General features: G+C 34.1%; 1 protein-coding gene across 5 annotated transcripts in view; it reads left to right on the top strand.

The window, feature by feature from the left end:
- The first annotated feature begins 18120 nt into the window (after window positions 1-18120).
- The window catches only part of malrd1 (MAM and LDL receptor class A domain containing 1), a 73984-nt gene continuing 73511 nt past the window's right edge, over window positions 18121-18593 (top strand). For all 5 annotated transcript variants that reach the window (XR_006926285.1, XM_046852538.1, XM_046852537.1 and 2 more), the window contains exon 1: window positions 18121-18444. Coding sequence is in view for 4 of the 5 variants with exons in the window: in XM_046852538.1 (XP_046708494.1) it covers window positions 18279-18444 (166 nt within the window). In the remaining variant the exon portion in view is untranslated. The remainder of the gene's footprint in view (window positions 18445-18593) is intronic.

Here is an 18593-nt window from a genome sequence, read left to right as displayed (position 1 = left end):
AACAAGGAAAAATTCTCTGAGCCAACATAAGGAAGAAAACCCGAGAGGAACCAGACTCAAAAGAAACTGTTCTTCATCTGGGTGACACGTATTGTTGCAATTATTAAGAGACTGTGGCAAGGAAAAACTCCCCGAGATGGAATAAGGAAGAAACTTTGAGAGGATCCAGACTCAAGAGGGAACCCATCCTCATCTGGGTTGCACCGAATGTCCATTTATAGCAGATATACGATGTCGCAGGGTACAGTGATGATGATGATCAGAAGCGAAAAGTAGTCCTGAGTCAATGTAGCAGACTGTTGACATTAACTACAGTCCAAATCCATCCTCAAAGCTCCCGTTCTTACTCCGGAATTTCATGGAACCACCCAGGCGTTGATGAGAAACCGTCCAATATAATCTTTAGGAGTGATTATCAGGTGACAAATAAACCAAGCAGAAATGGGATATGAGTATGGACCAGGAAGGTTTCTATAGCTGTTGTCATTATTCAGTCTTGGTTACAATCAATCAATTAAACAATAATTCTTTTGCTTAAACTGAATCAGTTTTACCACCATAGACTGACTTTACAATTTAAACAGAGCAAAATGATCGGGAAATTATGCACATGCTCTGGAACCAGCACCACAATGTAGTGAATTAAACGGATCTGTTGTTATTCAGCTCCAAATATGAGTTAACTAACTATACATCAACTACAGGTGACAAATTATCTTGTCTTCTCTGTCTGGGTCAAGAGAAGATTCTACTCGTAATTCATAATGCTCACTGTGGGAAATATTTACCATGTCCATTAGGATAGAGTGACTGTCAACTTGGAGTCAGTAGAACCAATTAAAACAAATGGCTTAATTTGATAAATGGTTGTGCTCTAAGAGTGGAAGAGTTTTCTCTTCATAGACAAATTTAAGACTTTTCTTCAGTGTTAGAGTCAGAATATGGCACCGGATCACAACCTGTAAGTGATTGAGAGATTCTCCAAACCTGGATTCCACCTCATGCTGAAAAAGTGTTGTTTACTTGAATTATTTTCAGGCTGTAAATTCTATATCCATTTTGTGTCATATATGAGCAGGTGGTCAAGGATTATTATTAGTACTTTAACTTCTGAGACCACTTAAACATTCTCCATGCATCTCTACTGTATGTGTGTCTCTCACACGTTCACTCAGGTTTGTTGACGGTGGTGTGGTGGGTCGTCTTTTATCTCAGAGATCCCTCATGTCTGTGTTACCTTCTGGTTCTCCCTTTTAGTTATGCTATCATAGCGAGTCTTGCCGGAGTCCCCAACTGCAGTGTAATTAACTTTCATACAACAATAAGGACACATATTAATCCATATCCTTCTCTTCCTGTCCTATTCTCTCTCTCCGCCACTCTGCGCAGCTGGGAATGGTTTCTTATGGGGATGGTTTTTCCTTGCCACAGTCGCCACCGGCTTGCTCATCAGGGACAAACTTACACTTATAAAGAACATCTTATTCATTTTTATCACCACATTATCTGTGTATAACTGCTTTGAGACCATGTTCATTGTTAAAAGCGCTATACAAATAAAAATGAAATAAGAGTTGAGAGAGACCTGATTATCTTATGTATAAAGTTAATTAGGGTAACTATTTAATTTAGTCAACAAATATCTTACTAACAGAAATCTTGAATAGTGTATAAATGAGTAGAACACTAAAAAACAAAAAAAAATATTTTACTTAAATGAATTAACTGAAAGTGTACATAATTTCCACATGATTAAATTTGAGCTGCATTAATAAAGGGTGATTTGATCATGTATTTTGAGCCCCGAACAAAACCAAAATGAACACTCTTGCCCTATTTGCACGTCGATCCCCAGGTCAATGATGTGCTATAACGGCTATGTAGCACATTCTACTGCTCATTGTTCATTTCATACTATGTGGCTGTCATTTAATACTACTTTATAATACATCCTATATACTATGCATGAACCATTTTTCATTTGAATCCCAATCAGTGAACAATTTATAACCTCAACAATGATGCAACTATACTTATTGGACATTCAGTGTCACTCAGATGAGAATGGCTTCCCTTTTTGAGTCTGGTTCCCCTCAAGCATTTTTCAAGCATTCTCGGGGAGTGTTTCCTTGCCAGTGTTGCCAGTGTTTTGCTCACTAGGAAAATCATTTATAGGACTGATTCATAAATTAAAACATTTAAATTTATGTTTGTAATCAATTTATTTCTTTAAAGCTGCTTCAGGACTATGTTCATTGTTAAAATTGCTCAGAATTTACCAACAGAAATAATAAAATAAATTGTATAAATGTAATTATTCATTCTTTTCATGTGTGCCTAAAATTTGATTTATGACAGTTTGATTTAGTAAAAAATTAATGACAGTCACTTTAGTTCAATATAGTAATTAAAAAGGTTTAATGAGAAAAAGGTTTAATGAGACAATGTTTTAATGCATCCAAAATGTAATGTTTCTTTTAAATATGACCAAGCACATATTCTATATTCTTTACTGTTGCTCTTCAACAGCTGCTGACTGTAATTAAATGTGTAAATTATTTATCATATCCATGCAGCTAATACATCCAGTATTGCAGTTCCTAGTCAAAATTACAATTACAAGGAACAAACCGCTTTATCTGTGTACAAATTATAATTAATTGATTTGAATTGAAAAGTTCTTTATTGTATTGAATTGAATTGAAGTGAAGTGAAGTGAAGTGAAGTGAAGTGAAGTGAAGTAAATGAAGTGAAGTGAAGTGAAGTGAAAAAAGCTACATATTAATACAGTTTCACATCTTGGACAAACTTAATTGCAGTTTTCGACCAAACTACTTGATCGTTATAATGCTAACAGACATGAAAGACAGAAGATGAATGGCTATCCTAGCCATAAACTTTTATCAGATATATAGAAAATATATAAAATAGGGAAAAATAGTTAATAAAGACAACACATGGTTAATTATTATCATGAAGGATTGGCAATAGAAATATAAATTATCACCACTGTTTAATCAAGAATAACAAGATTGAGTCGATGTAATTAAAGGCAAATAGGTCTATAGGGATGAATGTGAAGTGCTGACTCACGGCAAGATCTGTTAGAGCCAAATTTAATCCCCATCGTATTCCTGCAGACTTCCTCCAGCAGCTTGTCTTTAAAAAAAGAGAGGCTTTTTTCTTCCACAGGAAGATTGATGGTCTAGAGTAGATCTGATAAAGCTGTAAAAGTGACCTATGCAGAAGCAAGGTTCAGTTTAATATTTTGCACAGGAATTTGTCTGTTAGTTGCCACAATCTGAGAACTAAATGAGTTTACAGAACAGCAAAAGATAAATACTTTGAGACCTGAACACTATCCATTTATATACAGTACAGTATATTGTAGCCTTCATTTGTTAGTTCCATTCTGTAATGTTTTATCAATCATCTCTCTTTTTAATAAAACTGCGATAATTAAAAAAAAAAAACTCATCTGACTACAATTTTACATAAGTCATTTATCCTAATCTTCCAAAATGAAATGGCTTAGTGTAGGTCATCAATATTAATATCAAATCCTCTAAGCTTGTTGCCTTCAGGAGATCAGCTGCGCAATTTAATTTCTGGTTAAAGTCATTTGAATGTAGCACAGCAGTCTCTGATTAACCCGGGGGTCGGCAACCTGTGGCTCTGGAGCTGCAGCGGCTCTCCAGCCCCCTTGCTGTGGTCCCCTGCAGCCTTGACAAAATTACATGTAAATAAAACAAAAAAAAGATTTATTTTATTTGTGTTACACAGTGAATAGTGTTTCAAAGGGAACAACCCCTTATCTTGCCATTCTAGGTAACAGATGTAACACTGAAAAAATAAAGTTAGAATATTTTGTCAATCTGTCTACTTCCTGCAACTTGACCCGCAAGTAGCTGATATTGAGGTCCAGACCGCTGCTTTAGTAAGCTAACTATAAATAAATAAATGAAAAAATCTCGGATTAAAACGTGAAAAATATGCAGTATTTTACAAAAGTGAGTACAACCCTCACATTTACGTAACTATGTGAAATTTCAGGACAGCTATACATTTACAATATTGACTAATATCAGTGTGAACCTACCACATGGTATTTAAAAATGAATGAGTACTGGGGTAAGATAAGTTTCCATCAACCCATCTCTGTCTGAGAGGAAAAGAAGCTACATGTTCCTACACAGAATCTGAACATGTCTTTTGGAAGACTAGTGCACTCGACATGTGGGGTGAAACCCATCAAGTGTGGAACTGGATTCTTCATGCCGTGGACTGCTTCCAATGTAATTTGAACCACATTAGGGAGACAGACACAGAGAGAGGCAGCGAGATACATAGTGAATGAACACTGCTTCAGCTATAGAGGGCTTATGAGAAGACTCAAGGCATTTAATGATATAGTCACTAACTTTAATCTAATGATCTAATATAAATATAATATATATAATAATAATATATTATTGCCTCCAGTAGAGGATCATAATGCTGACAGAATTATATACAGTTAGGCTAAGGGTTATACTGTAATAAATGTGTGTGTCTCTAATTGATGCAGTCTCCTTATTTAACCCGGAGAAAATATTCCCTGTATTTTGACGTGAACCACTGTGAACCACTGACAATGGTTTATAATAGTGAGTAGCTTACATAATATAAAGCAATAAAAACAAGGATAAAATCTTCTGCTTAAATGTTGAGTGATAGTACTTGAAGATCAAAAAATCAATAACAAACGAAAAAAACAAACAAACAATACAGCATCTGTAGTATCCAGTGGCAGAAAGAAGACTTTAGGGAAAAGCACCAAAAATACTTCCTATTGCAATACATTACATAGAAAGTCATGCTCAGTGACACGAACAAAGAGGAAAATCTGTGTTTATGAACACGAATCGGTAGATTACATTTCGTGACTATATCACGAAATGCCACGAGGGCTGATATTCCTTAAACAGTCAGTTTCAGAGAAGCTGAATATAAGTTAAAAAGTACATTTACCTCATAGATCAAACTGCATGTAGCTTTTGTTTTTTATTTTCTCTTTTAATTAAAACTTGACCAAACATGCATTTTGTAATACAGAAATGTACTTAGCATCTAATATTTTATTTTATTTGATGTAAAACCATATAAAATATTGTTAAAAAGGATTAGACATAATAAGCTGCATGCACCAACTCTTTCCTTACAGTCCTGCATCTACAGTGGAATCATTTAGTGTCACAGTGATATATTTTTAAATTGTCTTAAAGACCATTGTAGGTGTAATGCATGATTCAGTGGAGGAAGGATCTATATGATGTATGAATGAGGTATAATTTTACAAATCTCTAACAAGCAGGTTTATTACGAAAAAAAGTGACAAACAATTAAATCTGATATTTAAAAAACACATGGATGAAAGACAAGGTCAAAAACACAAAAGTTAGAAGAACATCAAAAACACGCGAGCTAAGCAAAGATAAAAACAAGTCAATGCAAGAGCAATCCTCCATTAGCATGAATAACAGCTTTATACACTCTGGACAATTTGTTTCGTCAAACATCCAGATGAAATACTTTGCCATGCCTCTTGTAAAACTTGCTGAAGATGCTCCTCACTAGTATTTCTTTCTCACTTTGCAATCCAGTTCATCCCCAAGTAGTGCAATAGCATTTACTTTCCATGATAGATAACACTCCAGCTTATTGTTTGCTCTCTAAATAATAACTACAGAGCTTGGACGTATGCTTCAGGTCATTGTCTTGTTGTCTGGTGGGTTCAATTAGCCACAGTCTGGAACAGAATTGCATGGCGTTTACAGAAATATATCTCCAATAAGTCTCCAAACTTCCCTACTCCAATAAACCCTATAGCATTAAGCTTCCACCTCCTTTAGGTGTGAGGCAGTCTGCTAACATCTCTACTTTTCTTCATCTTACATAAGTTCTTTTGTTCCAAAAATGTCATATTTTGACTCATCTGTCCAAAGAATTTTCTTCCAGTCATTCACTTTCTAATTCTTGAGTGTTTTTTCTTTTTACTTAGTTTGTTACATATAAATGGAGCATGCATGTGTCTCTCAAAAAATTATAAAGACTAGGTGTTTCCAAACTAACTAAATCTAATCAACTAATGTGTACATACATATTGCATTTATGATATAATAGATTAATTGTTCACACAGAAATAGTTTAAAATAGCACCTAGAGGTTTTAGTGCTGGATTTTGGAATATGATTTCATTAGAGATTTTCATTAGAGATTTTTAGCTATTACATTGTAGTATAGTAGTTATTATTATCGTCATGTAATGTAAGTGCTGAGTATGAATGTTTTATTAATAGATATATACACATGCAATATTGAGATCCTAAAGCATGAATGCAACCCAGGCGTGGGTCAGGTGATAAGCAAACAACAATAAACTGTGAGGCAAGAATAAGAAAACAAAACTAGGACAAGAGACATAAATCAAAGAACAAACGGGCTTGGTAAAATGACAGAGACTCAATGAGTTACTTCGAGAGCATGAAGTAAGAATACAGGTATATACACAACTATTGAACACAGAAGTGGGAACAGCTGTGAAGGGGAAAACACAAGGACCATTGATGAGACAAGGGGGAAGATATTATAAAAGCACAAAAATGTGGCACATGACAACAGAAAATGGAATGCAGAAATGTAGTATTATTAACTTTTTCAACATTTATAAGCTCTTAAAATTCTCACCTCTGGTCACTTATGCTACATAGAGTCCATTTGTATAATGCAGTAGGTATGTAAAGTATTTATTTTCACAGCTATTAAGCATTTCTTCGTCATGTTCACGAAGTTGAATGAGTAAAGTATAATTATTATAACTGAATAAAATGTTTCATGCATATAATTTGGATTTAATTAAACAAAAAGAACAAAATGATACATTGATGAAGCTTTCACCTGCTAATATGTTTTCATTAAAATACAAGAAGTTAAGATTTTTTTAATTATATTACATCATAATATGTGCAAATGTGATTTTCTACTTATTTATTGCATCAATTTGTTTTGCCAAAGAAAAAAAAAGATATTTTTAAGATCTGTTAAAAAAAATTCCATGTCTGACAAGCATCTTTCTGTTTGGCATATCTAAAAATGGGCACCATTACAGTTGAGGCACCCCGGCCCAATCCAGAATGCATGTTTGTCTCCTAGCAACAGGCATCTTAAGTTAGCCAAAAGTCGTAAACCAATAATGAAATTATTCTTAGCATCGTTCTACTTTTTCTCTGCTCTAGTTTTCAGTTTAAAAAAATATACAGATTTGTCAAGGGTGATATCTGATTTTGTTTTGTCATTTTTGTTGCTATATTAATTGTAATCATATGGTTTGTCTTAAAAAGTATGACTCATTGACTGGTGTGCACTCAACACTGATATAAACCCATAATATAACAAGAAAGAGGGATTGTTATAACAGTATATCAATAACTCAATCATTTTCTATACAAATTATTGCTTATTTTAGCCTATTTTTAGCGATTAGTGTTATTTGTTGCATGTAATGATGAGGTTAATAGCTTTGAGATGCTAAGGTTTAATGAATGTTGTAAATGTGCTTCCAAATAAGTAACAGTTAATATGTGTGTATGCAGGCAGAACATTATCAGTTTGAGCTAAAACAATATTTCCTGATGATGAAATGCTTAAAAAAATCAAGTGTTTAGAAGAAAAGATTTGGTTTTGCTTTCACTCTGCAATGAAAAAAATCTTAACAAGTAAAAATATCTTGAATATAGGCAAATTCCACAGTTTCTTTTTATATGTTTGCTAAAAACATATAGTCATTTATGGATATTTTTACTCAGCTTTAGATTAAAGTTAAATTTATATACACTATCCTGGCACCTATAATGGCATGTATCAATAGATTAGACTCTGACAAGAGCCAAATTCTTATGGCCAGATGAAAAATAATGCTTAAAAGTAGCCTGTTTTGTGATCCAAGGAAGGATGTACTGGCCACAAAGGCTCTTTAGTGTGCTTGTTTAGCAAAGAATAACCTACCTGCCCTGTGTGTGTGTGTGTGTGTGTGTGTGTGTGTGTGTGTGTGTGTGTGTGTGTGTGTGTGTGTGTGTGTGTGTGTGTGTGTGTGTTTCTTTTAATTCAAGTTATCTTTGTTTGCTATTAAAGGTTTTTGCTGTGTATGAATCACAGAGAGAAACATCCTGTGTTAGCTATCAGCATAATCCATTGCATGTTGGTGCAGCTGTAACCTTGGGTTTATGAATGAAAGATTGTCAACAAAAAGCCTACAAAAATCCATTTTTATCAAAATATTATTTTGGGGTTTTAATATAAATGGCAGCTTTTTTTCATTTTTAGAACCAATGATGCAACCACAGATATTTCTTTTAACAAAGGCTAGCTAGCACGAAAGCCAAATCCAACAAATATTATATATCAGCGTTCATGATATTTATGCATGTAACTCCAAATGAAAAAGGCAGATAAAGCAGTAGTAAAAAGTTTACATTAGAGCGTTGGAGTCTTGCGTGGTGAGCATGCACACATGCCATGGCGGTTTAATGCATTACTTATTGTTTTCTTTGAAACAATTGTACCTGCTAATTCCAGGTTTTTCTGAAGCTCTCCACAAGTGATCCTTGGCTCTTGGACACTCTTTGGATATTCTTTTCACTCCTCTGTCAGAAATCCTGCGAGGAGCACCTGGTAATGGCCAGTTTATGTTGAAATGGTGTTCTTTCCACTTCTGGATTAATGGCCCCAACAGTGCTCACTGGAACATTCAGAAATGTAGAAATCCTTCTGTAACCAATGCCAGCAGTATGTTTTGGAACAATAAGGTTTCAAAGGTCTTGAGAGAGCTCTTTGCTTTTACCAATCATGAGATGTTTCTTGTGTGACACCTTGGTGATTATTCAGTTAGGACTGAACCAGCTGATATTAATTTGCACTGACAAGAGGCAGGATTGCTTTCTTATTACTGATTGATTTCAGCTGGTGTCTTGGCTTTTCATGCCTTTTTGCAGGTCCATTTTTTCATGTGTTTAATCATTTTTCCATATATCATTTCATATGATTACACATAATGTATGGTTTGATTTCTTTGTATGTGTGGATGGGTTGTTACCAACATCTGGTAAAGATTTTATGTCCATAGCACCTTTAGAAATATATTTATTGGGAAAAATGGTGACATGTTTAATACTTATTTTATCCGCTGTATAATATATATATATATATATATATATATATATATATATATATATATATATATATATATATATATATATATATGTTCAAATATATTAAAATATCACACAGAAACAGGTCTTAGAAATTTTGCAACATCCTCAAAAGTGTCAAAAACACATGAAGAGATTGTCCACAAGTGTCCTTGAGCTGTCAGTGAGTGACTGATTACAGGGTTCTGATGACCCTCAGGTAAAAAACGTTCTTCAGTTCATTCTAGATTGTATGCTGCAGTACCGTCTGCATGACTGGTGAACAGTCATTACAGTCTTTGGGATTTTGTAAGTCTTCCCCAGGTGTAATGTATGATAAATATCCTGTAAGTTTAGCCCTTACTTTAGCATGTTTCCAGGGTTTGTGATTTGAAAAGGATTTGAATGATTTTTTTGGAATAATATTTTCAGTGCATGTACTGATGTAATCAGTGAAAGAGTTTGTGTTCATTAATGTCTGTTTCTGCTGCATACTGAAAGATCTTTTAATTTGTGGATTAGAAACAGTACTTAAGTGTCAAAATAACCTCCTTAATCCATTGCTATATTGTCCTGAGGAACATGTTTTCCTGAATCTGCTGAAGACTTGTAAAAGTCAGGAGGCACATATACAAAGACAGAATTAGCAGCATATACGAGAGTGTGTGTGTGTGTGTGTGTGTGTGTGTGTGTGTGTGTGTGTGTGTGTGTGTGTGTGTGCACGAGTTCATTTCCTTTGGTTTGTCTCTTGAGTGAAATAGTGCTTTAATGTATTTCTTTGTTCTCTGGGGCACAGTGATATTAAACTCTGCACAAACCCAAATATCAGGAAAGTTCATCCTTTTGCCATCTTCTTCCACTTGACCTTTTCAACAGAGACCAGGCATGATATGTCTCAGTCAGACCTCACTGAGACTGAGTACAGAGTTGCTCTCAATAGAATCCCCAGAGTTTGAGGATATGTGAATTACAATAGGTACTCACATTCAGAGGTGCCAAAAGTACACACATCCTTCACTTAAGTAGAAGTACAGATACTCATGTTTTTAAAATACTCAGGTAAAAGTTAAACTACCGACTATACATATTTTATTTAAGTTAAAGTAAAGAAGTTTGGGCTCTTGACATGTACTTAAGTAAAAAGCCATTATTACTACCTGTTTTAGTGTAACACTGGTAACTGGACCTCACGTCATATTGATATTAGTGCTGTCAATTGATTAAAATATTTAATCAACTTAATTGCACATTTCTATCTGTTCTAAATGTACCATATATTAATACTTTGTTTTTAATACTCATAGACATGGAGAAATAATGATGCTTGATACAAAGGTATGTTTATTATTAGTAAAACCAAACTCAACATAGAGCATGAAGACAAAATATTCTTCTAGATGTTTTAAAGTAATAATGATGGTTTAAATTACGTAAATCATCAGGACACGAAACGGAACCTTTGCTATGTTTCCACACAGTTAATGAGATACCGGACAAACTGTACCTATTCTAACTTTCATACCGATTACATAATATTTGTATTCGATGTGAACCGGTTAATGTAAAAGACATTTCGAGCTTTCTATGCATATATTTATTTTGTCTGTGAGGTAAGTTTTCTCTTAGATTCAGGTTGTTTTATTTATGTGTTTGTGAAATGAGATGACAGAGACAGCAGAGAGCGCCCCCTGTCTGTTCACTTTATTTTACAAAAACACATGGTTTTGTTTTTATTATGACATTTGACAGATTCTAATGATGTAATGCTCGTATCTGTACGATCAAAAAAGACAGCAATTTAAGTTCATTTCGGCATTATGAGATAAAAAAAAAACCTGAAAATGACCCGGTGAGTTTGTCGACCCCTAGAATGTTAACTGTGTGAATCATAGCAGATTTTGTTGTTTAATTTGAGACTTGCCGCATCAGTAAAACAAATATTTACTGATTAAAAACATTTTTCAGTTTATTTTTTTTTTATATAGGCGAAAGAAAGAAAGAAAGAAAGAAAGAAAGAAAGAAAGAAAGAAAGAAAGAAAGAAAGAAAGAAAGAAAGAAAGAAAGTTTTATATCTAATAAAAAAGCATGTTGTGATATATTCATTTATGTATTTTATATTTTTAATAAAAATGATCAAACAGAAATTGATTGCATTGATAGCACATTAATAAAATTAGTACCTTTAAAAAGGAATTTGCATTTGAATTTTGACAGCCCTAATATATGTTCTATCGTTGGTTCATCCAGGGCTTCAGTTTGGTCATTGCCCCTCTCACCTCTCTCCTGAAGGGGAAGGCCAAAAAATTAGTGTGGACCCCAGAGTCCGAGGAGGCCTTTTGAGGAACTGAAACGGAGTTTCAGTGCCACCCCTCTCCTATGACACCAGCTCCTATGACCCCAGCTCCCATTTATCGTGGAAGTAGATGCCTCCTCTACTTACGTAGGGGCTGCCTTATCCCAACAGTTGGGAAACCCTCCACGGCTCCGATCCTGCGCCTTCTTATCACAAGGAAGCTTTCCCCCGCAGAACTGAACTATGACACCGGTAACTAGGAATGTCTGCCCATCAAGTTGGCACTCAAGGAATGGCGTCACTGGTTGGAAGGGGCGGCACACCCCTTTACGGTAATTACGGACCACAAGAACCTCCAATACCAAAGAATACTCCAATATGGCAGTTTTCTTTTAAACAAAATTTTTAAATTCTGATTTACAACATCTTCATTCTCTTTTTTTTCTGTTTACTTCTTTCTTAACTGTTTCCTCGCTTTTTAGTTTAACTAATAGTAGCTGTGTAGGTGGATGATGGATGAGAAAATGGTGTATTGAGGAAAGGAAAGCCCAAAAAGATCTGTTTTCAATTAAACTTATTTTCACATCATTTTCTGGCTGTAAAATGTATGCACAACAGAAATAAACTATGGGTGCAAGGTAAAAAAAAAAATTAATCTGTAGCTGATTTTGAAGTGGCACCCATTGGAAGTCTCAGTAAGATGCTGTTATCATTTATTAAAGCACTATAGTGTGCTGGAAAAACAAAAAAGACCAAGGTAATGTCTTCAAGCAGACAGATGGAGTGCAGGTTTTCTGTTTCTGTAATATGTCACAGTGATGCTTTTCAAACAGATGATATTAATTATTTGTCAGGTTTTGAGAGGTTGTGAGCTTAATATTATTGGTGTCTCAGACTAACAAGAACACTGTCGGTCTCTATGTAGTTTATAATATAACAAATGATATTAGAATTATGAATTATAATTATAATTCAGTATGACTTTTTAGCTTAGTAATGATTCCTTGAAAAGCATTGTTATGAAGCTGTATATGTATGTTGTAACAGGGTTATCACTATTTAATTCCTCATTGCCATCTAAAGCAAGTCACAACAGATGCAGTTGCAGGTTAGGCAGTTTATAATAGAAAACAGCAACCTGTTCAATTTGTAAAGCAGTTTCAAAGTCAAAGACAGTGAGTCAGACAATCAGCATAAACAGGGACAAAACAGGAGACAAGAAGGTGAGGCAAAAGCAGGTCAAGATTGGAAAAAGGCAAACACAGTATCAAAGCTGTTTTTTTTTTTTTATACAGTCAGGAGAAGGTCTAAAGAATTGAATACGCATGTGATCAATCAGTAACTGGGGCACAGGGAATGCTGAAGCATGTGTAAGGTGTGGGAGGTGCAGTGGTGTAAAGTATTTTATGTAAACTTCAATTTTATGTGTACTTCGTTTCTTGATTCTGGCATGTTGAAGAAGCTGTTGTGTTAATTTGGTTAATGCAGTGTTGAGGTGCACTAGTCCTCAACACCAAGACACACGTTATTAAAAGTCAAAAACAGTTGAGTTGTATGTTTTAGACTTAGACTTTTAATAACATGTGTCTTGGTGTTGAGGACTAGTAACATGTTTATCATCTTCCTATAATTAATGATATATTTTACATTATAGTTAAAAGGAACCTAAAAATTTTGCAATTTTAGGTTCTTTATAATTATGTTCAGTTCAAAGGCAGTACAGTACAGTATTGTATAACATATAACTTATAGCAAATTATAGTTTTATATCTATTTAATCTATATCTATATATCGTTTAAATCTATAAATATGGCTTCATATAAAGAATTACATTAATTGTGATAATAAATTAGAAGTCATTAAACAGATAATAATATCAGGCTTTTTAAAATTTTATTTGGTCTTCTATTTGTTTTTAAGTGCTCAATACCTTCAGTTCAGTCCAAAATATACATTTATTTTGCTAAATTGCTCTTCCTTGAGTTTGTATGCAGTCTTAAATCTATCTGAGAGTGTGAAATGAATGTAAATGCCTTGTTTCTCCATTAGACACTCATCACTCTCAATATTCTGTGACCTTCTGTCCTGTCAGAATTTAGTTGCTTTCCTCCTAATTGAAGCAGTTCTGACACTGATCAATTTTTGGCATAGCATTTTTTAACTAAATTACCCTTCAAACTTTCTTCTCTCCTTCAGGAAAAAAGAAAGACAAATAGCCCACCACCTCCTATTTTTTCTGTTGAATAGCTTTTTAATGTTAAACACTGTACTTACTGTAATTGTTCCACTGTTCTTTCTGTCACTTAATAATATGCTTTAAGACAATTACTTTAATGGGTTAATTACCTGAAGAGGAACAGGGTTCAAAAGTCAAAGACTTTTACATCAGGTGCGTGGAAGTGGATGCAAATACAAAGACAACGAATGTAAATGATTACAAATTTGGTAGCCATGGTCATAATCAATAGACTTCATTGCAATGAGCAAACCATACAGCCAGGGCAAACCCAGAATATCAATGTATACCAGAGAGAAAGCATGATCAAATCTAGAAAAGCAAAAATAAGACAGGTAAGAACACTGTTATTTTGCAATTGGAAGGCTTTTATATACTGTGAGTTTTGATTTTTCACAGGTGTGGGTGATTAGTAATCAGTAGAATGTGAACATAACAAAGTATGTTGTGAAATTTAGTCAATTGCGGCCAAATTTGTAGCCTATGGTGTGTTCTGGGGAAAAACAAAAACAAAAAGGCCTCTGCTTTACATAAGGTCTCAGTAACTTCTGGAAAGCTAAGTTTACAGAGACAGTTACAGAGACAGAGGCCTTTTTTTAATATATATAATAATACAAAAACAGGTTTTACGTTTTTTTAATATATTTAAAACTAAGAAATGAAATGTTCAATATCAAGACTTCCTTTACAGTCAAGATTCTGCACTATATATCTATTTATTTGAATGCAAATAAAATTTGTGATATTGACCATGTTTTCCTGCTTTGTACAAAAGCAATTAAAGCAATTTCACTCACGTTGTTGGATTTTGGGCAACATTCTATATATTAGTTCCTGGTTCTGCCCTTGTTGCTGTTGTATAAATTGATTTTTCCTCTAGCACAACAAGCACTGCTTGACTGATCTTATCCTAAAATTGCCCCTGATCAGTTAATTTACCTTTGCTTTGGCTTCCTTTGTCTGGTCTGCCTGTTGGATTGACATCATTATTAGGTGGCCTTTTGGGAAGGAACAGACTAGTGTTCTCTCTGTCCTCTTAACTTCAATTAACCTAATGAATCACTGAGGCAGAAAGTAATCTTCTTGTGTCAAGTTCCTTTGTCCCTTTCGACAAGATGTGTGCCTGAGTGTCTTTCATTAATTAATACCTATTTTCATCAATCAAGGTAACACCTAAATTGATGAAGCTAGACGCCTATTACTAATAAATTATAGAAACTGTTGTAATTGGCTGGGTGAAACAATTCACTATGTTTTTTGATGTTAGGATGTTAAAACAGAAATACATCTTTACAACCATGTTGAGAAGAAACATTTGTCCAGTTTGGAAGAGTGTCTCCAAAATCTCCTTTTCAATTAAATACAATGCAGTTTAGTTTTACTTGACAATATACATTGTCCCAAAGCAGCTTCATAGTGATAAGTAGATTATAAAATGTGAATTTATATGTTAATGCCTATAGGTTTATCGCCTATAAGTTTATATCTAATGATTAAGCCAGTGACGACTGTGGCAAAGCAAAACTCCATGAGATGGTATGAGGAAGAAAGCTTGAAAGGAACCAAACACATCTTGGTGGCACATAATGTCCATTCATTATAGATTTATATCATTGTCTTGTTATTGGCTTATAGGCGTTGAACCCCATGTGATCTGCTGTTGTAGCCTATCCATCTAAAAGGTTTGCACATTCAACACTACGTTAATGCTCACCATGGTTTAATAAAGAGTAATTCTGATCAATTCCATTAAGTTACTATATTACTAAATTACTATATGTCAGTTCTGACCAGGCTGGTTATTATTCTGTGATCCCTCTAATCAAGGACAGCTTTCAGCCTGTAGACGCTGACAGATTACATTTTTTGTGCACCATTTTCTGTAAAGTCTATAGACCATTGGGTGTGAAAATCCCATGAGTTCAGCAGGTTTTGTTATACTTAAACCAGCCCATACAGCATTATGCCACAGGGAAAGTCACAAAAATCACACTTCACTGTTCTGATTTTTGATGTGAACATTAACTGAAGCTCTTGAAGCATTTGCATGATTTAAAAAGAAAGAGAGAGAGGAGAAAGAGCAAAACATTTTCCAGACACCATGCCTCCAGCATCATCTGTCCTTATCTGAGAGTGATAACATTCAAAAAGGTTAGTATTCACATTTAGGTTTGTGTCATCTAAAAATTTTAAAGGTACCCATCCAAATGTCAAAGGTCACTTCAGACAAAGAAAATAAATGTTTTCTAATCCAACCTGATTCTTAAAAATCAGACATTCACACAAATTTTCCCAATTTTACAAATGTGTTTTACAAATGAGTGTTTTGAATAAAGATCTGTTGTTAAGATGATTTAGAAAAATAGATGATTTCAATTTAATTGTAAATAAAAAATAAATGATGTAATGTAACAATACAGAAAATAAAGTACCTTTCCACAATCCTGAAGCCAGTTTCCATCCACTTTTATCCACTATTTTGCAGGTGGTGAGCAAATTCATGTGAATGGATCCATAGCATTTTTCTCTCTAGTCTAAATGGAATAAATTCCCCTTTCACTAAACCCCCGTTTATAGTCAGTTCTATTACAGATTCCCGTCTTTGTGCATGGTAAACTATATTCCATTAATGGAGGTTATTAGGATCACTCATTTTCTGACCTGTGTTTCTTAAGCCACCGATGACATACTGTATGTTTCTATCAGACATGTCCCCTGGACAGAAACTCAAATGCAGACCGGGACCATGAGAAAAGATTATATATAACTTTTGTAGTTGGAAATGTCTTGGAATCCCAAAGGAGAGACTGGAATCTTTGGCAGGGGATTTGGGGAAGTCTGAATTGTTTGTCAGCCTGTTTCCACCATGACCCCCAAGAAAATGGAAGAAAATGAATACATTTGATGAACTGATTACTAGAAATTCTGAGGCACAGTAGATAATTTTGCTCTGTGTTAGTAATTTTCCTGTTGCACAGAGGCTGTTATGATGATATCAATAAGGTTCTACTCAACTGAATAGCTGTGTAACCGAGCAGCTTTTCAAACTCATACAAAAAAAATGTCCTCAAACTTTAAAAAAGATTAGCAAATAACTAAAAACTTTACAATTTACAATTTCTTATATAATGCAATGCAAAATGCTTAATTTATGTCAATTTATACAAAAAAATCTTGCACATGTACTATGTAAAGCAGAAAAAAACATGCATTTGCAAGTGTTAAAGTATAGAAGGTAAAGTATAAAGACCATTTAATAGTATCTGAACTGAACAGCATTAATATTTTTTATGCCTGCACACATTCGTCTTATATAATTAGTTTACTTTCTAAATGATTACACTATGTAATATAATTTAATGTACATATGTATTAATCACTAAAAATTTGTTTTACCGATGCGCCAAGTCTCAAATCAAGCACCAAAATCCACCATGATGCACGCAATTAACCCTCAGCACGTTTTGTGGCCAATTTAGAAAAGGTAGTTTTCCGTGTGGAAAACGTTGATGTCCTGATGATTTATGTAATTTAAAGCATCATAATTACTTTAAAACATTTACAAGAATATTATGTCTTCATGCTCTATGTTGAATTTGGTTTTATTTGCATAAAGCTATGTTGATTAGAATATTCAAAATTAGAAAGTATTAATTTAAGGTACATTTAATACAGATAAAAATATGCGATTAAGTTGCGAATAATCAGGAGTTAACTCTTGACAATCATGCGATTAACCATGATTAAATATTTTAATTGATTGAATTATATAGCATTAAAATTATTGGCACAAGTAAAAATGTATAAGAGATGGGTCATATAATCACATGCTTAAAGTTGTCATTAAGTTGTCATTTATGTTCCTGCTATAAATGATAAAAAGCCAGACAACAATAAAAACAATTCCATCTTGTTTTCCTTATATTTAATTTGATTTATTGTAATACACTTCAGTTGCAATCATTGTGCTTTGTCTCCTTCGAAAAGGTTATTGTAATATCATCTTCTCTCAGTTATCTCTATGTCTGGACACTGTCTTTTGGCCGTGGATTCTTATTAATGTTATAAAGCACAGGAGAACTCTTGTAATGCAGCCATTAGTGTTCAGCCAGAGCTATTGACACTTAATAAAATGTGGCTCAATTTACCATCCATATTTTCTATTTTTTTTTACATTTAAACAAACTGAGAATGCAATGAAAAACTCCTATTCATGTGTGCCTGCCATTTAGACTACATACTTCCTGCTTTACAATGGATTTATCTGCAGCCAATGATTTCAAGTTTGACTTTTGTCTCCATGTGCACTGTTTTGTAACTTGTCATAAAAGTCATTTATGACCTGTGGTTTGTTACACTGCTTTCTCAGTGTCATTTTCGGACTATAGAATTTATACATTTCTGGATTCAGGAGGATTGAGAAGTGCTGTGTGTGTGTCTGTGTGTGTGTGAATTTGTGTGTGTATTTGTTTATAGCTTAGTTTATGTATTTATATCTATGTGACTTCCTTGACAGAAGGCCTAATGCAAGCACTTGTGTGGGCCTCTTCCGTGGTGTGGATTGTGATGTGTGTGTCAGGTAAGCCATGTCAGCCGGATGAATTTGAGTGCCTGACAGGAGAGTGTGTGCCAGAGGCATACATATGTGACTTCAGTCATGATTGTTCAGATGGCAGTGAAGAGAGAAACTGTAAGTATTAAAGCTCACTACTATCATCTAATTGCATGTATGTTTATAGGATCTATTCTTTATGTTTTGATTTGCTTGGTTATTTAAGACATAGCCTGTTATTATTTATTAATCTACAACCCAAAAATGAGCTATGAAATTATTGTTAT

This window comes from Silurus meridionalis, chromosome 6 (genome assembly GCF_014805685.1).
Source record: "Silurus meridionalis isolate SWU-2019-XX chromosome 6, ASM1480568v1, whole genome shotgun sequence".
Lineage (NCBI taxonomy): Eukaryota > Metazoa > Chordata > Actinopteri > Siluriformes > Siluridae > Silurus > Silurus meridionalis.
Note: the sequence above shows the minus strand (reverse complement) of the source record. Positions and strands in the feature narration are given on the sequence as shown.